General features: G+C 40.9%; 1 protein-coding gene across 21 annotated transcripts in view; it reads right to left on the bottom strand.

The window, feature by feature from the left end:
* Window positions 1–38: 38 nt before the first annotated feature.
* The window catches only part of JADE1 (jade family PHD finger 1), a 153,893-nt gene continuing 125,950 nt past the window's right edge, over window positions 39–27,981 (bottom strand). For all 21 annotated transcript variants that reach the window (XM_083457228.1, XM_083457221.1, XM_083457217.1 and 18 more), the window contains 7 exons: window positions 24,733–24,920; window positions 23,299–23,510; window positions 19,030–19,197; window positions 18,293–18,409; window positions 12,632–13,162; window positions 10,340–10,457; window positions 39–4,628 (listed from right to left, as the gene is read on the bottom strand). In XM_083457228.1, the coding sequence (XP_083313354.1) occupies window positions 3,730–4,628; window positions 10,340–10,457; window positions 12,632–13,162; window positions 18,293–18,409; window positions 19,030–19,197; window positions 23,299–23,510; window positions 24,733–24,920 (2,233 nt within the window). In that variant the 3' untranslated portion in view covers window positions 39–3,729. The remainder of the gene's footprint in view (window positions 4,629–10,339; window positions 10,458–12,631; window positions 13,163–18,292; window positions 18,410–19,029; window positions 19,198–23,298; window positions 23,511–24,732; window positions 24,921–27,981) is intronic.

Here is a 27,981-nt window from a genome sequence, read left to right as displayed (position 1 = left end):
GAAGTAGCAGCATAGATGTCAAATCATAACACTTGACGTGTATTGCAAAATGTACAGCATTTATTCACATACAGACAAAGGCACAATTCTACTAAATATTTTAACAAAAAAATACAGCCATCTTCAACTAGGTCTTTATAAATACTTCAAAAAGGGAGGAAAATAAATACAGGATTGGGCCATGTAATATAAAATAGTCATCTCTACATATACTTTATTTCTGATTCTATCTTTTTTTGTCATCATGCACCTGTTTTCAAATTTGAGCAAAATGGACACCAAAGCTAGGCACATAGTGAAAAATCCTCTGTACAGGGTTTTACAAATGTAGTAATGAAAGTTTTTTAAAGTTTTTTTAAATAATATTTGTACATATGAGACATGTATAACGTTCCATTCATTTAGGGAGTGTGTGTGTGGCCATCCCCAAAACCTAACAGATAGCATTCCAGGTCATTACAGAAGGGTTTATTAAGCCTACATTTCAATGTAGTACACCAATCAAAATCAAGAAATGTCTTGGGCATTCTGCATAAGGAAAAAGGTGAAACCTAACAAGAAATAACAGCTGTTTCCATATTAACAAAATGAATGCAGTAGTAGGTAAGGATTACTGCTTTATTTTATTTTTATTTTACTGAGTGCTTAGAGTAGCATGGAACTTGTACAGTTGGTCATACTGATGTTTTCCCATATTTCTGCAGCTATGGGGGAAAGCACAATTTATTTTTCTCTTTTGTTTTTCTTAATTTTTGGTTCAGCATTATTCAAAATCAGAAAGCTTATTAACCTAAACATGGTGGGGAGCAAAACAGGTAAGGCATTGTTCTGCACAAATGCTATCATTCCTAATAGTGCAAATGTTATGATATTTCTGTCAAAATAAGTCATAACATTGAATAATGTTTACTTATAATCAAATTTATTTTATTCCTTCTATGGCTTGATGAACAACAACACCCTTACAGGGCAGGCTAACTGATAATATTTCACTCAACCCTCACCCAAAACACTTACTGTATTGAAAAGTAAATTAATCACGTCCCTCTTTTCCCATATTTTAACAAGAACATGTCTGCTTTTAAAGCAGCAAACCTGGTCAACATACCTATAAGATATGAGTAGTTTAATCAGAAGCAATAAAGCCTTATAAAACTACATCTTTCATATCACTATTTTTTCATTTCCAGTATCCTAAACTGTTGTCACTATCTTGATCATGTTAAGAATCAAGGCCTCAGTGTCTTAATCTTATTCTGATCCAAAGCTAGGCATGGAGTACACTGAGAATAGAAGTGTGCAGGAGGGACTTGTTCTATTTACTTCACTTCTGGAGAATTCCTCTGGTTAAGCACTTGCAACAGCCCCTACCTGTGTGAAGTTCTGTGCGTGCGCTAAAACTCCAGCGTGCAAACAGCAGCTGCTAGTGTAGGGGTCCTCCATTAAGGCTCACTTCAGATGCGCCTCCAAACATTTGTTTGTAAAATCATGTACAAACCACAAAGTTGCACATTTCCCTTCCCTCCCACACATGGATCCCCTTTCAGCTACCTGTTTAAGCACAAGCCAGTTTGATGTAACATCTGAAATTTGCCCTCCAAACTAGATTTGGAAGCCCCACTTGCAAGTGTGGTTTCGGATTCTAGTACAAGCAATATTGTAAATATGGGCAGTGCCAAACAAGAAACTGAGAGGAGCCAAGAGTAAATGGAGATGATGTGAGCCCACAACTAATTTCTAAATCTTAAAGAGTTTATTTGTTTTAGTTTATTTTAGGATTGTGACCTCTGTTCCAGAAGCAAATAGGAATGATTTCGGAGGGCTGGTTCCCAAAATACATCATGCAAACTCTTACTAAGTATATCTGATTCACAGGTACACACATTACATTTTTCCAAGTGGAGAAGGCCAGGGCTGCTTGCATGTAAGGAACATGTACTGTGTCAACCTCCCCAAGCAGTTTTTTGATCATTCAGTGACTTGCATAGCAAGATGGAACAGCAGCAATCCAGTTCTCAGTTGAAACCCCTGGAAGACTCAAGTCAAATTGCAAGGCTTCAACATTTCTTTCATAGTTGTAAACCCACTTCTTGTGAGTGAAGTAGCTAAATACCGCTGTTGATGGACTGGTGGGAGGGCTGTCCATTTTTATTTTTAAAAAAAACACCTACAGCTGCTTAAACTTTCTTATAACTAGGTTATGTCTGATTTTACATTAAAGTTCAGTCCCCAAAGTTACTGCAGCCTAAAACTACGTTATGTGTATTATAGGTGCACTCACGAGAGACACACTCTTTATGGGTGCAGAAAAAAAAAAGAAAAAAAAAAGACTGAACGATCTGTTCATCTTATTGCTGATGGCTTACTCTCATTAGTTATTGCAATTCTTAAAATGATGTAATCAGAACACAAGCCCTCCATGGTCAAATCTAATCCTTATCATAAAATCATGTTGTTAAATTGGCTTGAATGTAAAGCGCTACTCACATCTTATTGCCTTTCCATTGTATTCAAAATATATATATATATTTATTACATCCTTCTCTTTTTATTTAAAGTAACCCTTGTGTGTCAGAAAATTGCATATCCCAACACATACCATTAGTGCACATTGGGAAAGGCTGCTGACTAGTGCCTTTAGAAACATGGGCATATCTTCATAGCAAATTTCAGCCTGTTTACCTGTCATGGCTTCTCCCCAAAAACCTGGGAATTGTGTGATGAGATGCTGAGAATGAGTTATTGAAAAATCTGTTGCCCATCAGAGAGTTACAATTCTCAGGGTGGGGTGGGGAGCAGAAAAGGAAGGAGGGGAACCATGACAGCAAAAACTATTTACTATTTGCAGTGTAGACGCACTGAGTCTTTCCCACTTGAATTGTCATCATATTTCGGATGGGCAGTGCCAGCAGAATATAGCAGGCTACAAATCTGCCTTCTCAGAACAAGATAAAAAGTACTTTTAAGACATACTCTCCAAATTTGAGGAGCTGAGTAGTTTTCATACTCATAGTCTGAGTCCCTTCAGAATAGCACTGTGCTGCTACTGTTTTCACAATTGGTCAGCTTGGTTCTATCCCTTCAGGTATCTTAGTAGTCATGGTAAATTCCTCTTACCTGCTTGATGGGCTTTTGTGAAAACTCTTCCGGGGTTCATAAAGCTGCCAAAAAAAAACCACCACCACCCTGAATTCTTAAACAACAAAAATTGCAGACTACTAGGGCTTAGTCCTAGCACAGCATCACGAAAGTGACAATTTAGAGTGGACGATGTGGTGCAGGGTGATTGTAACCACCATTGTAAATTATCCTTGTGGACTAACAGCTTGTGCTTTTCAGAGACAGAGGAAAATCCTCAGTGCTATCCACCTAAATCGGTTTCCCCATCCGAATCTACCCCCCATTTATTTCATCTCTTAATTTGTGTTCATCTTATTTATCAATGGGCATAGCAAGGTCATCTTCTCATGTGATTTCTTCAGGAAAGTTGCAAATAAAGAAGGTTGTAATCTCACGGACATGACGGGTGGAGGACAAACTCTTAGTCAAGTGCACGTAAACATATTTCTACAGCCCGGAAAAAACAGGCTCACGGTTGGCTTATATTGTAGCCATGTGTAAGGACACCCCCCCCCCTTTCCTTGTCACACCAATAAATAATGCAGAGTGGATAATTTTTCCAGGCTGGGGCTTCACTGACCAGTGCTGCTATTGTGTCTCACTCTCTAGTCAGGAGGCAAGGATGCTTCTCCTAATGATGTCTGTCCTCCTAGGAATAGTGCTATTTGAACTGAGCCTTTGTTGCCTGCATTTCTTCTCAGCCATCTCAGTTTCTGAATCGCTCATCTCAGCATCAGGGGCGTACCCGTCATTCTCGCTGTCCACCTTTAGGTTGCTTTTGGCCCTATCTTTAGGGGAAACTCGACCCAGGCCCGAGTAAGGATAGTTAGAGTTTTGGCGGCACATCTCTTCTTGCCCTTCTCCCTGCTGTTGTCTTTCTCCTTTCTTTGGAATTCGAAATCCTCCCCAGTTTTTCACAGGGCTTCTGGGTGTCGTAGGCACTTTAACCGGAGTTGGATTATAGTTTATTTTGAAAAAAGATCCATTGCATTTAGGCACTATATCCCTCCGGGTTCCGGGCGCTGACCTGCCACTCGGGTGGTTCACAGCCCTTTTGTTTTCTAACTGCCTCTGAGACAGTTCGTTGGATCTCAGGGGTTTGTGGTTGTGTTTAGAAGGTTTCTCCTTCAGTCCTACCTTCATCACATCACAATGGGAATGATTGTCTCTTCTCTTCCTGTGGTCTGCTATAACAACTCCATTCTTCTGTTGTGCTGATCCAATTTGTGCTTCTGCAAAGGTCTTTTCAAAACTGAAAAAGCTACTGGGAGTTGCAAAGCCTTCCCTTTGGCTGGGCTGCTTGAGTAAAGATTTGTCATCGTGCCCAGAGCTCCTCCTCATCCGCTCTCTCTTCTGTGTTTTTTTCAAAGAGTGACTCAATGACATGCCCATTTGCTTTCTGAAGAAAGCTGAGTGCCATTTCAAATCCTCTATCTGAGGTGCATCCGGGCCCAGTGGTGTACTGTTGAAGAGCATTATATTTTCCATAGAGGAGGAGGAAGGCATGCCTGGAAAGACAAAAACAAATGGGTTAATGTTTATCTGAAGCAGCTTTCAAGCATTTTTGATTGTAAGTCGATTGCCTGACATTTACTTCTCCAGATCCCGACAACTCAGGGAAACTATCCATCTTAGCCAGATAAGGTATGATCAGGCATGTTGGAATACGCTACTCTTAGCCCTTAGCCATCCTAACGAAAAATCATAAGAAATTTTGGAAGGCTGTAGCAGACTCCTCACAGACACAGGATGATTCGCTGACATTGATTCCATCTTTGTCATGGGTAGAGCATTTCAAGGCGGTTTTCTTCGATGACTGTATTCCACCTGACAGTCAGGACCATGCCATTTTTACTTTCACGGATGAGTGGCCCCCTGTCTCTATTACCGAAGTTACAAGTTTAATTGATCAGATGAAAGCAGGAAAGGCTGCCGGCCCTGATGCTATTCCATCTGAAATGATCAAAGCCAAGTCAGAGTGGTGGGCACCAATACTAGTGGATCTATTCACTGTGATAGATAGATCTGGTATCATGCCTAACTCATGGCAGCAATCTATAATTATCCCAATCTTTAAAAAGGGTGACAATAGCTGCCATCCAACTATCGGCCAATAAGTCTATTGTCAAACATCGGGAAATTGTACACTAAACATCTGCTAAATAAACGTAACTACTTGGCTCGATGAAAATAACATCATAGGTCCAGAGCAGGCAGGGTTTAGGCAAGGGAAATCCACTTTACACAACTGCATGGTGTTATCTCACTTAGCCGCTAAGTACACGTGGCTTCATAAAGAATGTCTTTATGTGGCCTTCCTAGATAACAAGGCTGCTTTTGACACTGTTGACAGGGGGCTGTTATGGACCAAATTGGAGACAATGGGCCTAGAACCTAGATTACTATACTTGATCAAAAAGCTTTATACAAAGAACACCTGTCGTATAAGAACACCACCAGGGAATGTAATGACAGATCCCTTAATTATAAACCAAGGAGTAAAGCAGGGCTGTGTACTCGCTCCCTCTCTTTTCAATCTTTTTCTTAACAGCCTTGCTTCACCATTAAAACAGGTAGGTGCCCATAGCCCAAAACTCAACGCATCAAGCATTCCCATCCTCCTATACGCAGATGACATGATTTTGCTTTCACGGACAAGAACTGGCCTAAAACTATTGTTAAATTCCTGTACTCACCATCTGTCCAGAATGAAACTGTGCATGAACTTTGATAAAAGCAAAATAATTGTTTTTGGGAATTCACACAAGAGCTATAGCTAGGTATTTGGTGGAAAACCACCCAGTAGGTATTTGAATTTAACTATCTGGGAATTACATTCCATCATAGGCTTCTATGGTCCTCGCACCGTGCACCGCGGGGAATGCAGGCCATAATGTGTTTTCTCATAACGAGGTAATTCACATATCCCCTCTGCCCTCAAGGTCTTCAACACCAAAATTATAGTTCAATTGCTCTATGGAATCCTAGTCTGGCTGCCAGGGTTTGCCCAGCTGGTAGAACAAGTGCAGGCAGCTTTCCTTTTTAAGATTTTTGCTATCACACGTTGTGTACCCTATGCAACCTTGTGTCTAGAGGGAGGGCAACACAAGATAGAGACCTTCTATGTTGGTTAAACATCTACCTCACATTAGACAAAGATTCTCTCCTTAGCGAAGTCTTGTCAGACCCCTTTCTTTCCCCAGGGCTACAACAGTTTTACATAAAGGTACAGCAACTTGGACTGTCAATGGAACTTTTGCGATCGATGCCCCATCATCTGTCAAGGCTATAATAAAAACTAGGTTGTGGGAGATTGAACACCAGGAACTAACAGCAGCAGCAGAGAAAACTTGTTCCCCTCTTTACTTTCAACTTTCTTGGGCATATGCAATTAATCACAATTATCTTTAATTTCTGCTTATCCCTCAAAAAAGAAGGGCATTTTCGATGGCCAGGTTTAATTCAAATCCATCAAACCTCCTTTGAGGAAGGTTCTCGGAAGTGGTGGAAGGAGAAAGAATTTGCCCATGTGAAGACCACCTGCTGGAAACTCTTACTCATATGGTTCTTAAATGTAAACTATATGCTGATCTCTGCCAGCAGTTTCTAGATCAACTCTGCATCCCCAAATGGAAACCAGAGTTGGAGGTCATACATTTTCTATTACTGGGGAATGATCAGGAGCTCACCAAGTTAGTGGCTAAGTATCTCTATTTGGTTTTTTGTCACAGAAACACATTGCATATGTCTGATCTCCCTGAAGACCTAGAGATGTAACGTTAGACTGTTTTGCCTCTTTTCAATTGACAAATGTTCTGTGACATAGGGGAGGTGATAATTCTGTATTGATTTACCATGGATGTTTTTATGTGATGCCAATAAAAAGTTTGATGATGATAATGTTTGAGCTTCTTAGCCAAGAATGCCCTTTAGGTGGATCCAGACTTAAGTAATGTGCTCGATTCCCAGTGAAATCAATGGGCCTTTAAGTCATGACTAAGGTGTCACAATTATTTCAATAGTACTTAAGTTCAATTAGCTAATCTTGATCCAACCTGCTGTCTCTACTTTTCCATGTTTTTTTTAAAAGGGTTTTTTCTAAACAGCCAAAACATGGAGTACTAGTTTCACAACACTGAACATGTGGCAGTAAGCGATCTGTGTCAAACATTTTTTTAATTAATGGCAAGATTTTAATAGGGCTTTACTGCTCTGAAAAAACCCACTTCTCCCTGATTAAATACATGTCCCTTTACATCAGAGGCTGACTTCTTTATTTCTGCTTAGTTACATGGGGCAAAAATGGTAGAGTTTTAATAAATATCACTAGAATAACTAAAAATTAAGGCAATATGTTGCTTGCCTTTGTGTGGATATATGATGTGTCAGAATATTGGCAAGAGAGTCAAACTGAAACAAATAAGCAGTACTGGAATAGACAGTAATATTTTTATACTTGACCCAGGGGACCAGATTCAGTGAAAGATAGGTGTACTTAGATCACATTTAAATCAAAGATTCATCACTAGTGTGGTTACTTGAATGCAACTTCCACTAAAATGAACTGGATTTCTGAGGGTCATAGCTATATCAGCATTTCATTGATTTCAGTTGGGTAGGGATAACATTGTGCTTAACCCTCCCACTGAAATCTACAGGACATTCCAGTGCTGAACTCCCAAATATACTATGTTCATCACGTGGAAGTTCCAGTGAACTCAATGGGACACTTTGCATGTTTGGAAACAAATTAATACTGAAATGTCCAAATATGTGAGTAAAGGTAAAGGTACCCCTGCCCGTACGGGCCAGTCGTGTCCGACTCTAGGGTTGTGCGCCTATCTCACTTAAGAGGCCGGGGGCCAGCACTGTCCGCAGACACTTCCGTGTCACGTGGCCAGCGTGACAAGCTGCATCTGGCGAGCCAGCGCAGCACACGGAAACGCCGTTTACCTTCCCGCTAGTAAGCGGTCCCTATTTATCTACTTGCACCCGGGGGTGCTTTCAAACTGCTAGGTTGGCAGGCGCTGGGACCGAGCAATGGGAGCGCACCCCGCTGCGGGGATTCGAACCGCTGACCATGCGATCGGCAAGTCCTAGGCGCTGAGGTTTTACCCACAGCGCCACCCGCGTCCCTTAAATCTGTGAGTACACTTTGCTAAATCTCAAAGTTTGTATGTTCATTGGTCGTTTAATTAGGTAACATAAGCATAGGGAACTACAGACATCAGAGCTTGATCTCATTTTGCTTTGTCCCCAGATTTTAACAAAAACACACTTGCCCTGAGTGGCAAACTGGCCACTTCATTATGTTACTGTACTTGCTGCACTAGCAGCTAGATCATATTGCACCAAACCAGAAAACTCCTCAGGGTTGGGTTATGTTAGCAGCCATGTTAGCATAACTTCACAAAACGTTAAGCCTGGGTTGCATGGATGTTGCAATAATCCTACAGATTAAAAACACCGACATCCAATGCTTTAACACTGGATTTAAAGGCGGCTAAACTGGTGCTGCTGGTTAATGATTGAAATGGGAAGGTCATTCAGCTGCAGCAGTTTCTTGCTCAATGGGTACTAGCGTCTTTGAAGAATATATAGTTACAAGTCAGCTAGCTATTTCTTTTGGGTTCATGCTTTTAAAGCACTTTCTGACTGGCAAGCCACATTAAAGAAAGGTCGTTGTTCCACTTAGTTTCTGGCTGTCTCCAAAGCTATTTGCTTGTCAGAGTAAGACACTTAGGTTTAAAGAATGTGATAAAAAGGCAGACTTTTCTAACTCAATTCATTTTTAACATAATAGACTCATGGAGCTCTGTTCTCCTGGCAGTATTTTCCTCCTTGAACATTTGATAAATTTCAATTGTGGTTGAAGAGAGTCAAGTTGTCAACCATTTGTAAAAGAAAGTTAAGTGTAGCAACTTGGATGCATTGTTCATCTTATGACATTCATGCCCCTGATGTTATAAAGAATAAAAATATGTTCCAGATGAATACAAGCAGGGAGAACGATACTCCTGGTTTCATAATCCAGACCAGAAAGTAAATCTATTGCACATAACAGAACAGCAAAAATATATATTTTGTCAAAACAATACTGATTTTAATTAAAATTAATAATCAGTTTTGCACAATGAGATAATTTAGAATTTGGAACATTGCCTTCCTTCATTGTCAGCTGTGGGTGGGGGAACACAAGGGCTTATGTAACCCTTTTCTCATGCTCCCCTGCATCTTAGTTGCAAACCATCAACAAAAACGTAAACATGTAAATGAAAAACACTGAATAGACCACTAAACCCACTGCACAAAAATGGAGTCAGTTTTCAAAGTAAGACAACATAAACAAGTATTAACTGTGCTTTAAATTTTGTCTGTGGGGTGCTAATATACCATTGAAATTGCCAAGGGAAAATAAATATGCTGTTAATAAATTGCTAGATTATTATAGATAGGAACAAAATCTAAATTGTTCACATGTACCCAGGTTAAGTGATTATGAATAATCCAATTTAGATGTAGGGCAAGCAAACATAAGAATTTTAATTAAGAAGCTGTTAAGAATTAAGTAAAGGAAATTTTGAGGAGTAGGATCTAAGGAAACCTACATAGTGGCAGCTAAATAATGTTGGAGGAAAATAACTGCCATGTAGGATTCAGACTTGCACAAATATAAACATAAATAGCAAGTGATTTTATAGTTATATATAAAAAAATTACTTTAGAGTGGGACCTGTATACACTTCACTGATTGAATACTATGTTGAGAGGGTGAAGTACAGATTGGTGAGGGTGAAGTACAGGTTGGTGGGTGAGGGGTTATGAAACTGAATGCATCTGAAATGTAAAAACTGAAAGAGCAAACCTATTCAAGTTTGAGGAGGGAAAGCAGATAATCTTCATCTCAAAATATAAAAAGAGCCAGCAAGTGGCAAGACACATACAGAGGCCTACTAGCAATGGTTTTTAATAGCTATCTACTATAGCAATCCACAAGTCCCTCAGTAAGTCAAAGAAATTATCAGTCTTTCAAATATTTAACATGTGGTTGGTGGTTTTTTCTCGGTGTGCAGGGTGCAAAGAGGGTTATAGGGAAATGCAAGCCTATACATTTCATTACAGTGCACAAAAACATTACAGCAATAATTTTCATTCCAGACCAGTATGCCAACACATTTGCCATGCCATACCCCAGCACAAAAAGACAAACGGAACTCACCTGAAGCTCTTTCATGCTCCACAAGATTTGTATAGAGATTGAATATCTGTTCCTGGACTTTGCAAACAGATCTTTTAATTTTTTCCCGTCGGGTCACCATATATGTGAGGTTTCGTACCTAAAAACACAATGTGTAATGTGTAGATTCATGTAAGAGAAACATATTTTGAAGTTGATATTTGAATTTTAAAAACCTCCTAAAAAGGAGCTTTTCCAAGCTAGAAAACATTTTGCAACCCAATCTGGCATGTGTACTGGGTTACTAGTGCTGAAGGAGAGGTATGTTACACCAGCAAAGAGGACCCCTTTTCTTTATTCCTACAGTGGTACCTCTGGATGCAAAAGGGATCCGTTCCGGAGCCCCGTTTGCATCCTGAAGCGAACACAACCCGTGTCTGCGCGGGTCACGATTCGCTGCTTCTGTGCATGGCATCATTTTGAGCGTCTGCGCATGCGTCGAAACCCGGAAATAACACGTTCCATTACTTCCGGGTCGCCGCAGAGCGCAACCCAAAAAATCTCAACCTAAAGCAACTTTAACCTGAGGTATGACTGTACTTCCCACATTAAGAACCTATGAAGAGGTCCTCCCCCAAGGGTCTTCTGATGGTTCCTTCACTGCGAAAAGTTACAGGGAACCAGGCAGATGGCCTTCTTGATAGTGGCGCTCACCCTGTGGAATTGCCCTCCCTTCAGATGTCAAGGAAATAAAGAACTACATAACTGTTAGAGACACCTGAAGGCAGTCCTGTTTAGGGAAGTTTTTAATGTTTGATATTTTATTCTGTTTCAATATATGCTGTAGGCTGCCCAGAGTGGCTGGGGAATCCCAGCCAGATGAGAAGGGTATAAATAATAAAAATATTATGATAAGTACTTTCTCTTGTCTGTCCTTTTGTATTCTAACATTTGGCTTCATTGAATGTCCCCGAGTTCTAGTAGTATGGGGGGGGGGGACGTCTTCTTTACCACATTTTACACACCATGCATATTTTTATACACCTCTATCATGTCATCTCTAAACTAAGAACCTCAAATGTTTTAACTTTTCCTCCTAGTGGAGATGCTCCAGCACCCTCCTCTGCACTTTGGGTTGCTCTGTTCTAACTCTACAAGCCCTTATTGAGGTGAGACAAGCAAAACTGTACACAATATTCCATTGCACTACAGATTTGTATAATGACATATTGGTGGTTTTATTTTAAATTTCTTTCCTAATGATCACAAACATGGAATTTGCCTTTTTCCACTGCTTCTGTACACTGAGTCAACATCTTCACAGAGTTATCCACTACAGCCCCAAGGTCTCCTTCCTAGTCAATCACTGCCAGTTCAGACCCCAAGAGCACATATGTGAAATTTAGAGGGTTTGTTCCAATGTACACCATGTTACACTTGCATCACATTTGCCATTTTACTGCCCATTAACTCAGTTTGGAGAGATTCTTTTAAAGCTCTTCACAAACCCTTTCGTTTTAAGAGATTCTGGATCTAAGCACTGGAGTTGAGAACAAGTTCAGAACGGCCACATTGTTCAAAGCATCACTCAAAGGCAGGCAGCTTTCGGAACAGCTTCACATTCTCCCAGGGAGGTGTTCGTGCCACACTAAACTGAAAATCTCCAAGAATCTACATTACTTATCAAACAGAATAGATGAAAGTTTATTACTTTCTATCACAGCCACACACCCACTCCAGTGGCTTTTTGTGAGCACAGGAGCTCTATAATGCACAGAAAGCTGTTCTGCCCACAGGGGGTTTTCCTACCCACTTTAATGAAGGGAAGACCCCTGCAACTACAAAGGGATGTGTTTATAAAGAGTTCACCATGTTGAGAGAACCTGGGAAGTCTACTCATGCAGAACAAACCTGGTTTCAGAGCCCATAGCAAGGCCCACAAATTTACTGTTTGCAACTGCTTCTCTCATCCTCACCTTGCAAGTCAGAAGCAGGCCTTGCAGCATAGGATCTGGGAAATAGCAAGCACAAAGGATGTAGAAGGAAATCCCTACTGATTGCCTGAACATGTCACAACACACACCGCTACACTCAGAGAAGTGCCAGCAGAAGGAGGGGCAGAGGTGGAACTGCAGGTTCGCCTCTTCTCTAATCATTCTGAGAGGACCTTAGTGGGATGAGATCCAAGGCCACATGCATTGACCATTGTGCACCTTTCAGCTGCATTGAGCAGGATTTTTTATGCCTGATCCAACAGCATTCAAACATCAGGATTGGTAAGGCAACTGAGGCAAAATCCATCTTTCAGACCTACCAAACAAGACAGCAACTTACCCTCTCCAAATCCTGCCGGAGGTGGGTGAAAAGCTGTAGCCGCCTGAACAGAACATCCTGCTCCCGTTTGGCCAGATTGTCCTCTTCATCTTTCTTTGGGGTGATCAAAGGTTTGTTGAAGTTTGATTTCCGCTTCAACTTCCAGTACTGGTACATAAATTCTACAGAGTCCTCAGGAAGCTGCAGGGCCTTGGCCACTTCCGAGGCGTTGACAAAGGCATAGAACTCATCTTCCAGTTGTTGAAGCTTCTGCTTGCGAACACTGACCATGTGGGCCTCCTCCTGGTTTTGATCCATGCTGTCAAAAGGTTCTAGGTGAGTAGGAGGGGAACTGTCCTGTGCCCCGTTCTCATTTTCCTGGCTGGTGAATTCGCTGAGGTTTTCCTCATCTGACTTCTTGGTGGAGCTGTGCTTGGGGCAATAAGACTTGAACTTGACTTCATCGTTGTCGGCCAGAATGGTCTTCATCTCCAAGCCACGGTCAAACGCACAAGTGACATGGAAGGCTGTGCGGCAGTTTTTCACTGAACACTGTAGATGTGGGGAGAGGAGGGGATGGAGGAACAGATCTTAAAACATTTACGTTTTATATGTTTGTAGCTAACAGGTTGTGTAAAAACAATCATATGGTTTCACAAGGCCTAAGTATCTTATATTTCATTATGAGCTCCCTTGAGCCCAACACAAGGTGGGATAGAAATATATTCACAGTGGCTCAAATCTCAAGAACCACAAGTGGACTTCTGCTGTAGTAATAGCCATCTCCTGCCTCATCGCCACTGCAGTTGCTTGCACATCCCATTAAAAAAGCTATTTCTGCTGTTTGCTATCATATTTCAATCCTTGGCAAAGAAGCTCACATGTAGGCTGCATGTAGCCACACTTAATGGTCTGGGAGCACTTAATACTGCAGCATTATTGAAGCTCAGCAGGTGTGGACCCAATAAGTACCTGAACGGAGGACTACTACAAGCCCCACATAAACTGCTCTGAGATTTCTAAAGGCAGAGCAGAATAACAAATAAAAGAAGTGCTTCAGAACTTCTTTCTGTGGGTCTCAAACAAGCAGCTTGTAGCTCTACGAAGCAAATAGCTTATGTTTCAGGATGTGCTTCAATAGGCATTAACAGAGAGAAAGAAATCCCTTTACACGCTACCTCTCTTCTCCCCCTTCAGGGCTCTCCTCCAACTCCAATGAGGATGGAATAAATGAGTGTCACTGACATTTATGATGACAGGAAAATGCCAGACTTAACCCAAACGTATCTCACGTGAGAAATATGTGTGCGGCAGAAGGATATTTATACAGTCCTTTTGTGAAAAGGAGCCAATTATCCTCCTCCTCAGTGTTTTCCCACTCAGGTTGACTCAGCAGCCAGATGTCATTTAAAAGTGCACAGCAGGGTTCAAACTGTAGAAGCTTCAGATAAATCTGCTTGAATAAAGTCAACACTGAGGCACAATATGAAAGGCGGTGAGATGTACATTGCCCTCTGGCCTTCCCCAATAAACCTTCACTGACAAACAGGCCGACAGTGACCTAAGGGTGCACTGAACAGTTTCTCCATGCAGTAAAGCTGAATTTTAATTTGGGCTCTATGCTGCTGTCATTTCACATATCTAGGTTAAAGAGTATGAGAAAGATTTCACAGGAGGGAAAGAAATCTGCTTAATTTGGAGAGGATTGGGGGATGATATTCCATGTGCACAGCCTCCTGCCACCTTCTGAAATTATTGGAAACATTCCATAAGAGAAAGCATTGGGCCAACTACTTCTTTCCTTAAGCAAAGATGTTAAAGGAAAATATATGCTGCAATTCCTTCATCTACACAAATATGGTTGTGTAAATCCACATTTAGCATTCAGTTGCACTAGTTGCCCATATGCTTCCATATGTTCAAAGTTCTTGTATTAATTTACAAGGCCCTTAACAACTTGTGTCCAGGTTATGTCAAAGACTGCCTTATCTCTTACGTTTCTGCTTTATAACTTTGGTCTTTGGGGGAGTCACTTGTCTCCCATGCACAGCTTATAACCACCAAGGTTTGTGCATTCATTATTGTGGACCCAGTTTTATAGAATTCCTGTCCAGCTAATGTCAGACAAGCCTGCCCCCCAAAACTTATTGTGCTTACTAAATACTATTTTTTTATTCCAGCAGGCTTTTTAATTGAATTCCAATTTTACAGTTTTAATTCATTTTTAGTTTCCTTGCATAAAGTCTCCTGTACACGGCTTAGATTCAACCGTAATTATGTGGTATATAAAGTGTCAAAATAAATAAGTAAATCCTTACTGCTGTGCAGCTATGCAGCGATTTCAATTCTCCTGTTCAAATGTACACATAAAAAAGGCACACTGCCACCTCGATCCCAAAGGAAACTGTCAGCGTGACTATTGCTAGGGTTGACAACAGCTAAAAGGGTTTGTAATCATGTAACTACTTGGCTTTTAAGTGGTCACTCAACTGGAAACAATTAATTATAACAACATTTCTATATCATGAAGCCATAACTTCAGTTTCCTAAAGTAAGCGGACAATTTCTCTTAAGCATGAAACTTCTTACAGTTTTGAACTATCTACCAGCTATGCACAGACAGGAAAGGGAAGTCATCTTTAAGTTTCTTTTATATCACATGTGGCACAAGGAGGATGGAGCTAGCACAACTGAATGATCTGTGCCATGGAAGGTTGTTAAAGAGTCCCAGAGCTCACATCTCACTTGCCATCAGAAGCAAATTAATCAAGAAGCAAAATGTTAATCTGCGATGGAAACTTACATTAAGAGCATTAAATATATTAGACTGCAGTCCTACATTTCCCTTCTCTGAGACAGTGTGATATTCTGTACATTCTTGTAAAGGATCTCCCAAATTAAATCTGCAGCCATATAATTACAGATATTCAATCATCATTTCAGTGGTGATATTGCTCTGTGTGGTTGTGATGCAGGCCTGCACCCAGAACCCCTCTGAGGCACCTCTTGCTGATGTAAGTTTGTCACCCACCACCCGCTAATTTGTAATGGCGAAATTCCCTAGATCTATCAATGAACCCACCCACCCTTCTTACCCCAGACATAGTCAATAAAAGGAAGCAAGTTACGCCTGCATTCAGGCCTATACTAGGCTGAATATAATGTAAGACTGCCTAAGTATAGGATTATTTAGAACAAACTTTTATTTTCACTCTTTCACGAAACTCCCTATTTTGCCCACTATCTTGTATTTTCCATAAATATTTTAATTTTAATCCTGGGATTGACCGGGGTTGAACATTCAGTTTGAATCCTAGATCACTTAGCTAACAGGTGTCATATATCCGTGCACCAGTCGGTTTTCCATGCTACTTGCTTAGCATGGAGGTAGCAGGAACCACACACTGGATTCCAGCTGCCTTTAGGCAGGAGGGAATTTCTCCTCTGTTCTCCTCTCAGATAAAAAAAAAAGCTGTTTGTTTATTTCTCACCCCAAACCTAGGTGGTTTTGAAGAAAAGTGGTGGCAGTGTATGTGTGAACAACCTGCATGAAATGCACTAGCGTGATCCTACACTTCAGGACAGATGGGGTAGTTTCATCACCACAAGCGCTCTTGGTTCTTAAGAGATTAAAAATCAGAATGAAAGCCCATCAAGCATGTCTGATCAAGCACCACCTTATCAGAGCATGCCCAAACACATTCACTTGCAGGGGGAAACCAAACTACCACCTATGTCATGCATGCATCAATGCCTTTCCTTGTGATAGCAATGGGTAATACTGGAAAGTAACCCAATGTGCAAAAGTAATACCAGAAAACCACAACCGAGATCCTTCCCTCAAGCACATGGGTGGGTGTTTTTGTAAACAGCATGTTCCCCAAAGCAACAGCAATGCCCTTTTTTATGTTTGCATTATCAACTCTGCAGGACCTTCATAAGGAAGAACAGGACACACCCACCAGTATCTATATTCAGGGCAAAGATTCTAGGAAACAGATGAAGGTCTGCAAAGGACTTTTAGTATTTATTTATTAAAGCACTGGGCACCAATTAGATTTCTATGATTCATATTCCGTGCTTTTGTTTTACACTTCGTTTGGAAAGGGAGCAGTAAACAAAGCCTCTGGCAAAGTGCTTGAAAGGCTGTCTGGCTGCACTACTGAATCTCTGGCGTATCAATGATTCAGAGCCGAGAGTGAAGCCAGGGAGGGGCCAGTGCAACTGAATGATCTGCACACAGAGCAATCCCCTAACACATGCCCTTGCCCTACAGCCAAGTTCAGTTTCCTCGAAAGCCCTGCATGGGCAAGTCAATGAAAAGAATTCCCCCAAGTTCCCTTCTACAGAGGGGAGGACGTTGCTTGCTATATGTTTGCATCTTTCTCCATATTAAACAATGACTTCTTTTGTAGTTAAAACACCCACCCACACATACAGGATACAGTCAGGTTAGCTCCCTATTCAGGTAGCAGTTCTTTCATGTTTATGCATAAAATATTTATTAGCATTCTAAAATCCAAGCGCTGCAAAGCGAGTGCTCTACGTTAATAAATATTTTATGCACAAACATGAAAGAACGACTAACTGAACAGTGAGCTAACATGAATTGTCTTCTCGTGTGTGTGCTATAAATCTATCACAATGAGAGAGAGAAAAAGTAATCATTCTTTATCTAGGAATCTGAGAGGGCTAATTAGAACAAGCTGAAGAGAGTTTTATATTGACAGAGCCCGATTATCACACCAATATACACCAGTCACCAATGCCTATTTTTCACTGGCAAAACTACAGTATCACCAGCCATAGAAAATCCTTCTGAGCCAGTTTCACATTAATTGAAGTATTTGTTTAGGTTTGTTTAGGCTTGTCCTAGTAGTGGTCTCTCTTTATTTGTGTACATGCATGTTTCCTCTTTACAAAACGGTGGGTTTAGTGCTTTTAAAAAAGAAACAGAACAAAATATTTACTTAAAAATTATATATATATATAATAAAACCCCCCACAAAATGTGTAATTGTTTGGAGGCAACCATATTCACCAATTACTTTGGGGGTAAAGTCTGTACAACATAATAAATATCAGGACAGTATGAGGTCAGAACATGAACAACATCCCTGTTGCACAGCACCACCAACCTAAGCAGTGACCAACCAGATGCCTATAAGAAGCCTGAAAGCAAGACAAGTACAATGGCACCTTCTCCACTTTTTTATCATATCTATACCAAAATAGATTTCAGAGACTGCTGTGGAGCTTAGGAAACCATCAGGAGAAACAAAATATGAGGATGTTGCATATCTGTGTAGTGAACCAACTAAAGTGGGAGTGGTAGGGAACAGAGGCCCTCTGGACATTGCTGGACTACAACTCCAATCTTCCCTGACCATTGGCCATGCTGACTGGGGCTGATAAAGAGTTGGGGGCCTGACAACATTTGGCTGGCTACAAGTTCACTACCTCAGATTTCAAGTAAGCAGACATTGAGTAATATGACAACAAGACCTAAATATCTTCAGTCCAAAGCAGACCCCAAATTAAAATCCTAAATTGATGTTTCATACGACTAAACAACATCTGCACTCTAATGTCCTTCATGGAAGTTAAAAATGAAAACCTCACTACAGTAGCGAGATTTCTGTAGCAGATACATGTTCATAATACCCAGTCGGAGTGATTTACCTGTATGGATGCCCCAACCTTCTCGTTACAAAGACTGCACACCAGGGCCCATCTGCTGCTGGGAATATGGGAGACCTTTGTGATGGGCTCCATCTTTTCTGGGCTGCCAATGCTCACCTAAGAATCATTAGATAAATAAAGAAGGGGGTGAGTGGGAATCAAGCAGTGAACAAAGAACAGGAAGCATGACTATCCTGGAGTGATCTTGCTACGGACAAAAAGGTAAGCTAACTATTTAAGTGTCCAACCATTTATGAAAGCTATTTTTAAGGATAGAAAATTATTACATTTTTATCACACCCTTCTAAGGACCTCAGAGCAGCATGCACAATTCCCTCACACCCCCCCCCCCAAAGTTGTCTTCATAACAACATTCTGAGGTAGTAGTATAGGCAGTAACTGACTGGTCTGTGGTCACCAACAAACAGGAACTTGAACCCAGATCTCCATAGCTAGCTGTGTTGTTTGTATCCTCACATTCTTGCAAATCCTCTTGGTCACCATTGACAGGTGGCACTACTCCAGGGTCCATGATGATGGGTGCTATTGCACCTTATCTTCCTGCAAATCCTATTTTCAGATGCAGCTGGGGCAACACTCTCTCCAAATGGCTTCAGTACCTGACACTCCTTGTTGACACCACCACCAAGGCTGTCTGCTCTCACTATAAAACATACAATACTCTGTATTCTCCATTCTGAGCATGTGCAGAGGAATCAGTTGCCTGAAACACCCACCTCAGGAATCCAGAGGGCACAGCTAACATGTACCCACTTAGTCCCACTACGAGTTGGCTTCATGGCACCGCCTTTCTTGGGGCACAACAAACACTTGGGCTGAACACCAAGAGCACAGGTTCGGCACAGCCAGCTGCCTTCTGGAACTTTTAGGATGCCATAGCATGCCTGCCACAATGAAAAGGAGTAAAATGAAGAACGAAGTTAGAAGAATAAGAGTAAGTTTATTATTTATACCCCGCTCATCTGGCTGGATTTCCCCAGCCACACCGAGCAGCTCCCAGCAGCTCCCAGCAGAAACATCAAACATTAAAAACTTCCCTAAACAGGGCTGCCTTCATATGTCTTCTAAAAGTCAGATAGTTGTTTATTTCCTTAACATCTTATGAAGAGTGTTCCACAGGGCAGATGCCACTACCAAGAAGGCCCTCCGCCTGGATCCCTGTAGCTTCACTTCTCGCAGTGAAGGAACCACCAGAAGGCTCTCGGAGCTGGACCTCAGTGTCCGGGCTGAACAATGGGGGTGGAGACGCTCCTTCAGGTATACTGGGCCAAGGCCATTTAGGGCTTTAAAGGTCAACACCAACACTTTGCATTGTGCTCGGAAATCCCCATGTAGAGCGCATTGCAGTAGTCCAAGTGGGAGATAACCAGAGCATGTACCAATCTGGTGAGACAGTACACAGGCAGGTAGGGGCTCAGCTGGTGTACCAGGTGGAGCTGGTAGACAGCTTCCCTGGATGCAGAATTGACCTGTGCCCCCATGGACAGTTTTGAGTCCAAAATGACTCCTGGTCTGGGAATGCTCCCTCACAGAGGGAAGGATTCACCACCCACAGAGCCCATCACCCAGCCCTTCCTGGCAAGCTTTTTATGAGCAGAATGAGCAAGGATAAAAGAGACAGGTGGTCAGGTTTCACTCGTCCAAGCAACTTGTCCACATCCTCAGCGGTAACAGATTGGAATTGATCCCATGCAACTTGACTAGACAGGACTCTAGCACTCTCCCAGAAAAATACAGCAATTATTAAAATGATAACAAATAATAAAAAGGACACTTCATTGTATGGTCTTGTTGCTAATATTTCTCTAGCACGTTTGGTGGACATAACATTTGTTATAATACTCCCCTCGTTCAGCCTCACAGCAAATGTGTGAACCACAGTGCAAGCAGCTTTGACAGCCCTGTTTGGAAGAGCACCAAGCACAGGGCTAGCAAAGCTGCTTTCTACAGGGATTGGTTGCGCAGCTGCATCTGTACCTGTCCCACACCTGAAATTACATATGAGGAGGAAAACAGTTTTGTGGGCCACACTGAGACCTGTACCTGTACCAAATTTGGCCTGAGGAACAGAGGTACCCCAAGTTAATTCTAACTTCTCCTGTATGATTTGTCACTAAAACAGCTTCCAATTGGTCAGGAACTGGCTTCCCCAACATATCAACTGGATCATGTAGAAAGCACACCAGTACAAGCTACCGTGATTTGCGACCAGGCTGCATGTGAAGTTAGTTTCAGATCCCCAAACATGCAGGACCATATTAGTAGTAGTAGTACTCATGACACCAAGTTCATATTTGCACCTGCCTCTTGTTGCCCTAAACATGAGAGGTCTTACACTGCAATAGCAAGGAAATTGGAACAGGAAATAAAGAGGACTATCATAACCAGCTGTGACAGCAAAGGGAAGGCTGATTCCTGCCTGGGTTAATAATTATCTCAATTGGAGTTAAGCCAGGACTTTGAGACTAAAATAAGAGCATGACATATAAATAAGAGCATTAACTTCTATGCCCATCTGAAAGATGAGAAGGTGAAAAAAAATAGAGGAGGTCTTCCAAGAGCACAAGTGCTACTGCTTTGGGCACTGGCTCAACCTTTGCCCCAAGGAAAGGTTGACCACAGCTGTGTCACTAACATTTCTTCTTGTCACAAACATAGGACCCCTTCAGAGGCATTTTTCTTGGCTCTGTTTCTAACTTTGTATAGTTCACTGAACTCAAAATGCAATAAGAACATCTGCCAACTTATTAAAAGGGAAGTATGAAAAATAATTAAAATAAACTCTAAAGTAATTTTGCAAGATAAACCATGCTCAAAAGACAGTCTGTCCTATTGGATATGAAAACACATTATGTTTTCATCCATTGCAGGACCCAAGAGACAAAATTACCCTTCTCTTGCTTATCAGGTATCATGTATGAAAGGGCATAGTTAAAACACTGGGGGGGGGGGGGGGACAACAACACACGGCAGACTTTTCCCTCAACAGGAAATAGCCAACCACAAAATCTGATGCATTCAAAAACTTCCGTATAAATTATCTTCTGCACCAAAAAGTATTTGTCATTTCTGCTGTGTTGGGTGGGATGCCTTGTTCACTTCCAACCATGTTCATTATAAATGAAAGTGCCCCACATTCCACATATACTGAACACGCTTGTTATTGGCATGGCTATATATGCCAGACAAAAAGATGGTGATCTTTATCAAAAAGTAGGCTATGACAGCAAACAAAAGCAAATCCAATGATCTGTCTGTGGGTCTGGGACATTTCTGAATAGATTAAATTGAAAAATGAATAAAATGAGGATGACAGCTCTACATTTTCCCCCATGAAATTGATGCACTATGCAAACAGAATGTCTGCCTACTTGCGTGATATATTTTATTTATTGATCATCTCAAGAAGAGAGCTGCCTACAGAAGCTTTTCCATATATGTATTTGGATGGTGCAACATTACTACTGGGAGCTGCTAGCTAGTTGGTACATGACTAGCACTGGATTGGGCCCTTATGTTATTTTGGCTATGCCTACCAAAAAAGAAGAAGAAAAGAGCAGCACACAAAGTGGAAGATTTTCCAAAAAACAGGAATATGGGGGAACCAAATGGATAGGTAATGTCAGAAACATGAGAGATGCTAGAAAATACATATGCTTATTGTTAAATGAGCCCAATGTGTTTTGGCTCAGGAGCTTATCTGTATAAAGTAGAACACTTCCTAAACCACAAATAAAAAGAGCATTTAAAATACAGTTATGCATAATTGTAGAAACCTCGTTTTCAAGCCAAATTAAGAGGTCAAAAACTGTCAGTTTCAAAGACCTTGAAGGGCAAAAGCTCTTAAGAAGCCCTCCTCAAACCACAGAACTAAATACTTGCAAGCAAACCTAGGTTTGTGAGAAATGAAAGCAGAAATCATCCACAAATTACCAACCACTTGATTCACTCCAAGGATGTTTTTTAGCAGTTAGGAAAGGATGTTTATATTGGCTACAAGATATGGCTGGTTCTAGTTAAAATAGGTTTTCTTTCTGTTAATTTGACTTGAAAATGAGGTTTCAATGACATACTGTCTTTTAAAAGCCTTTTAAAGGCTTTTAATGTGTGGTTTAGCAACAGATAAGCCCTTGAAGAAAGCACTGGAGCTGAAGCATGTCAGGCTAATTTAACAACAAACACACATTCTTTACAGCATCTTTAAGATTCATTTCTCTTTTCTATTTACACTATTGGATGCATCCTGTTTTTTCTGTATGAAGAATAAGAAGAAGAAGAAGAAGAAGAAGAAGAAGAAGAAGAAGAAGAAGAAGAAGAAGAACAACAACAACAACAACAACAACAACAACAACAACAACAACAACAACAACAACACTGGGTGGTTCCCAGCATTAAAATACAAAATGAAAACAAAAAATACATAACAGAACAAAAACAAACCAATACCCCCCCCCCAAATACATTTAAAGGCCCATAGAATTTTAATCAGCCAAAGGCTTGGTTACAGAGAAAGGTTTTCGCCAGGCACCTAAAGATATGTAATGAAGGTGCCAGGCGAGCCTCCCTGGGGTGCACATTCCACAAATGGGAAACCATCACAGAAAAGGCCCATTCTCCAGTTGTCATCCTTCAGACCTCTCATGGAGAAGGCACAGAAAGAAACATGAGATATCTAGGGTTCAGATATATGCAAAGAAGCAAAACATCACTTAGACATGCAAGAAACCAAAGTTAATGATTTAAAAATTCAGAAACCCACTAAATGGGGCATCTTAACCATCCTATCTGAATTTTCTGTGATCTTATAACATCACCTCTCTACGCATCCCTATACCTTTGCCTCAGTATATGCTTCCACCTACTATGCTCATACATCTTTAAAAAGCACCCAAGGCTTATTAAATCCTCATCACCTCCTCCTTATCACAGTGAAATCTAAACAAACTACCCTCAATTCCAATTATTATGGCATCTGGCTGCTGTACCTGATGAACGCAAATATTGCATTTGTCACAGAACACCATCTCATTGCCATCTTCACCATCTGGAGACTGGCAAACGTCACAGACAACATCCTCATCATACTCAATTCCAAGCCCTTCCTCGGTCTCGATAGCATGATTCATGTTGTCATAGCATCGCTGTTCAAATTCTTCCATGACTCTCTCCATAGTGTATTCATCCAGTTCAGGCATCCCTGGGAAATCAATCCAATGACGTTTGCTTTTAATATAATAGAGACATTGAAGGACACAGCTTCCTTTATCAATCTACAAGCAACCAGATCACTCTGTTAACATTGAACAACTGATCAAGTGGGTTATTTACAATTTCATGTACCTTCAAAATAATCTGCTGAAAAGCATCCATTAGATAACAATAACAAAAGCCCAGAAAAAGTGTGCATCAATACAGTACGGTTCTTGTTTATTGCCAGTAATCCAAACACACATACTGGACAAAACAAAACTTTAAACCCAAGCGTAGCATATTGATTTTGCAGTAGATGGTTGAAAATCTCATACAAATGTTTTATTTCAAGGTATTCAGCTTTTTAAAGAGCCAGCTGCTCCTGGGGCTATTTTGCCAACTATTACTACGTTTTTATAAGGTGCTCTGCAGAACTGCACACCTTCATAAGGGGTAAAATATTCATTTTGTAAGGGAACATACGCTCTTCACTTCAGACCATTTGTCTAATTTTAGCCATTTCACAGTTGACTCTTAAGCCTTCTTAATTGCTGAATAAATTCCAGATGCTTTTTGAAAGACTATTTGGTTTCAACAATGAATTGCTGCTACAGAATAAAATGTAACAATAAAATAAAATAATAAAATAAATAAAATAAAATAAAATAAAATAATAAAATAAAATAAAATAAAAGCATGATACAATTGTCAGAAGTCCAAGACAATGTTGCCATTAGTTAGCAGGGCCAAGAGGTGAATGTCACTATAGCAGTTCAATTTTTTCCATCAGTTCTAGGGAAACCTGAAGGGTTTGGAAGCTTCTGAAGTCCCCAAACAACTCTAGACTGTTTTAAAAATATCATTCACTTTTCTATTAATACATTCAAAGATAAGATGGAATTGGCTTTCCTAACACATTTCCTTTTTCCACTTCCTTCAAATTAATCTAGGAATTAGAGATTTGAGATGGCTGTTGCCTTGCCACCCAACAAAAATAGTGTTGACATTTGTGCTGTTTTTCTTTCCCCTCAGTTCTCCACACCCCTCTCTCCTCCACTTGCAGGGATATACAACTTGCTTCTGAGCATTCCTATCCTTCTCCTTTTCTCTCTGGAAGCTACAAGGGCACCATATGAATTGGCAGCTGCACTACAACCACCCCAGACTGCTCCCTGTCACTTGTCTCACAGCTCAGCCAAAAGCTGGCCGTAACTGGATGCTGCACTCACCCATCTCTTTGAATTCTTCATTAGCCAGTTCCAACCATGCTACGTCCATGAAATTAAGGTCATAGCGACAGACGCTCTCTGCCAAGGTCCGAATGTCGACGTAGCCAAGCTCAGGGGGCTCAGAACCTGAAGAAAGGATGTACTTCCGAGGTCTTGTAAATATGACTGCTTTTGTCTCAGATACAACCCTGAAAGTATAGCGAACAGGAGGTGTTAATTACACCAGGTTGCAATCCTCCTTAAAGTGGTGAAACCTCTATTCTCCAATGCAATTACTGCCAGAGGCTTCAGATTGCTATGCAGCAAAATAATGGTAATAAAATAACAACAGAAAAAGATCATCTGGAAATATTGTAGCACCAAAGGGATGCACGTCTGCAGAAATAAAAATACATAAATTTTATTATTTATTGAAAGCATCTATATCCTATTTTTTCCATTTAAAATTACCCTCAAGTTACCTTACAACATACCATATTTATGAGAATCTAATGCGCCATCAAATCTAATGCGCACCTCAATTTTCAAAACCTTGAAACCAAAAGGGTATTTGCTGGCGCCATCAAATCTAATGTGCACCCTAATTTGGGGGATGTAATTTGGCCCCAAAAGGTGTGCATTACATTAGAATAAATACGGTATTTAAATTGACACCAGCATCTGAATAATACATACCCAAGAAAAATAACACAAAGATGATACCCTTTTTAAAAAAAACTAATTGCAGCACACAAATATGGAGGGAGAAACATCACTCAAACAGCACACCAGTTCATGCAAATTACAACTGAATTATTCTATTATTCTAGAAACTACAAAGATAGTACTGTAATCCATGTACTGAGACTGCATGGTCAGTAGATGGTAGATGTTCTGGGGGTGTTAAAAAAACAGTCAATGTTTCTCCATCTTCTGCTGTCAACAGTGACGCGGCCCAGAGTGACAAATGGTGTAAAAATGCAAGTCATTGTGCCACAGACCTCTCACACAAGGATTCCCATGAAATCAATAGATTTCCTCCTTCCCAGCATGACCAAATTGCACCAAATGGAGAGGAAAAGTTGGATGAGGAATTGGAAGGTGTGAGTTGACCTCCCATTTCTTCCGGCAGTCTGTTGTACTGCACTGTGCCCGGTGAGAGAGGGTGAACAAGATTATATTCACCCTATAGGAATTCTCCATATGTGGATGCCTATACATGGAACTCTATAGGCATCTACATATTCTAATTGTTGACTTTATGCAATCTGCCACAAGCCCCAAAGTTCAACAAAAGATAAGAACACTAAATAGTGTTCTGGAAATTTAGGAATTGTCTTCTGTAATTATACTATTGTGACAGGAAGAAGATGTCTGCAAAAGTTCCTTTTCTAAAAAGATGCAAGCGTGAAAGTGTAAAAATAGGAAAATACAACACAGTCAAAACAGCAATTTGGTTTCTTAAATGTACTGCTGCGGTTAAAATCAATGTTTTTATGAATGTTTATAACCCACTCTTTTTCTGCGTGAATCTAAACTGGGGATGGGGAATCTGTGCCCTTCAGATGTGGCTGGACTACAACTCCCACCATTCCTGCCCACTGGCAAAGCTGGCTGGGGCTGATGGGCGATAGGAGTCACAGGTTCTCCACCTCTGGCCTAAATTAAAAGCATCACATTTACACTGCTTGGGAAAAGACTTTGATATGACCAAAACTGGGTTTAAAACACAGGCCATTCTGCATTTTTTGCATTAATTATGCAATCACAGGTCTACTTCATAACACGAGACTGCATTTCGAAGCTGGAAGTTAACGGAGGCTGCAGTCACATGAAAGAATCATGGGGCAATACTCATGACAGGAACAAGGGCTAGAGGTTACAAACATAAAATTCCATAGTCATCTGGAATTTTTCAAAAAGAAACTTACAGAAAGAAACAGAGTGCCTGCTCTGAGTTAAGGCCAGGTTGGAGCAACTGTGCCCCCCCCCCATGTTTTTCGACTACCATCAGCCCCAGCCACCACAGTGAAGGGTCAGGGATGGTGGGAATTTAACAACTCCTGAGCCAATGGGAGGATGCTTCCCTATTCTTTATGTCTAGGTTCAGTGGCAAAACATTTAGCCCTCTGGACTTTGAATGCAGAAATCTGAACTGGGGCTTTGTGGGTGGGTCTTCATATACAGAAGGTCCCAGGTTCAATTTCCAGCATTTCCAGTTAAAAGAAATCAGATAAAATGTGATGGGGAAGACCTCTGCCTAAGACCTTGGAGAACTGCTGCCAAGAGTGACAATACTGGGAGAGACAGAAGAGCAAAGAGTCTCATTTAGACTCTTTGTTCACTCTGCTACTTAAACAAATTGCACAAAGCAGGAAAATCTGTACCAATGTATGCACTTTCCAATGTGACTTCATTTGGCGGGACATTCAAGAATTTAGAATTTTGCATAGCACTTGTTGCTGCTGCAATTGGTTCAATTGTATATAGGTAGCACTAGGATTTCTAGAAAAACAAATGGGAGACCAGCACAAGAGAAAATGACTAGATCACAGGGAGTTCTGAAAATTGGTCTTAGTGCAGGTCAACCATCATGATCACCAGAAGTAAAATCTATCCTTGTAAACATGCCATTAAAAAATTATCAACATTTAACCAGTGCTTGCTGGCATTCCTTGGCAACAATGAGAGACCTGTTGCATTTTAAAGAAAGTCAAAATCACAATGATTCTCAAAAAGGATGTATTAACTTTTTTTTTAAGCAAAAATATATGTTTGTGAAGTTCAAACCACATCCTAGCCAGAGTCACTGATGACTGCTCCACTTCCAGATATATATTATTTTTTTGGGGGGGGGGGGGGAATAGCGGCACAAGAGAAGCAAGTAACTCATTAAAGTGCTGTGATTATTTTCCTGGAATATCTGAGTAGGCAGCACACAGAACATTGGATCTGCTCACAAGGAAGGGCTACAACAAATGTTCAATTAGGAAGAACTCATTTTCAAATAGGAAACAGGAGTCCTCCTTCTGCCAGCATGTATTGTTATAAGTAAGCACTCAGTCTGGGATGTGATGTCCTTAATTCACAAGTAGAGGCGCTGGTGGGAAAGGCCTGACTTTCATCTGCAACACTTTCCTGGGGCAAAATCAGTTGGCTAGGATGGGTAACCTTTAAATCAGCAGAGTGGAACCCAAGTCATCAGGTGATCTGCTTTTTAGTAAGCAACCCAACAGGCTGCTGAAAGGTGATACTGATAGGACAGCTGTT

Source organism: Podarcis tiliguerta (assembly GCF_965153285.1).
Source record: "Podarcis tiliguerta genome assembly, chromosome: 9".
NCBI classification, from domain to species: Eukaryota; Metazoa; Chordata; class Lepidosauria; order Squamata; family Lacertidae; genus Podarcis; species Podarcis tiliguerta.
The sequence above is the reverse complement of the archived record's forward strand: the minus strand, read 5'-3'. Positions and strand labels throughout refer to the sequence as shown.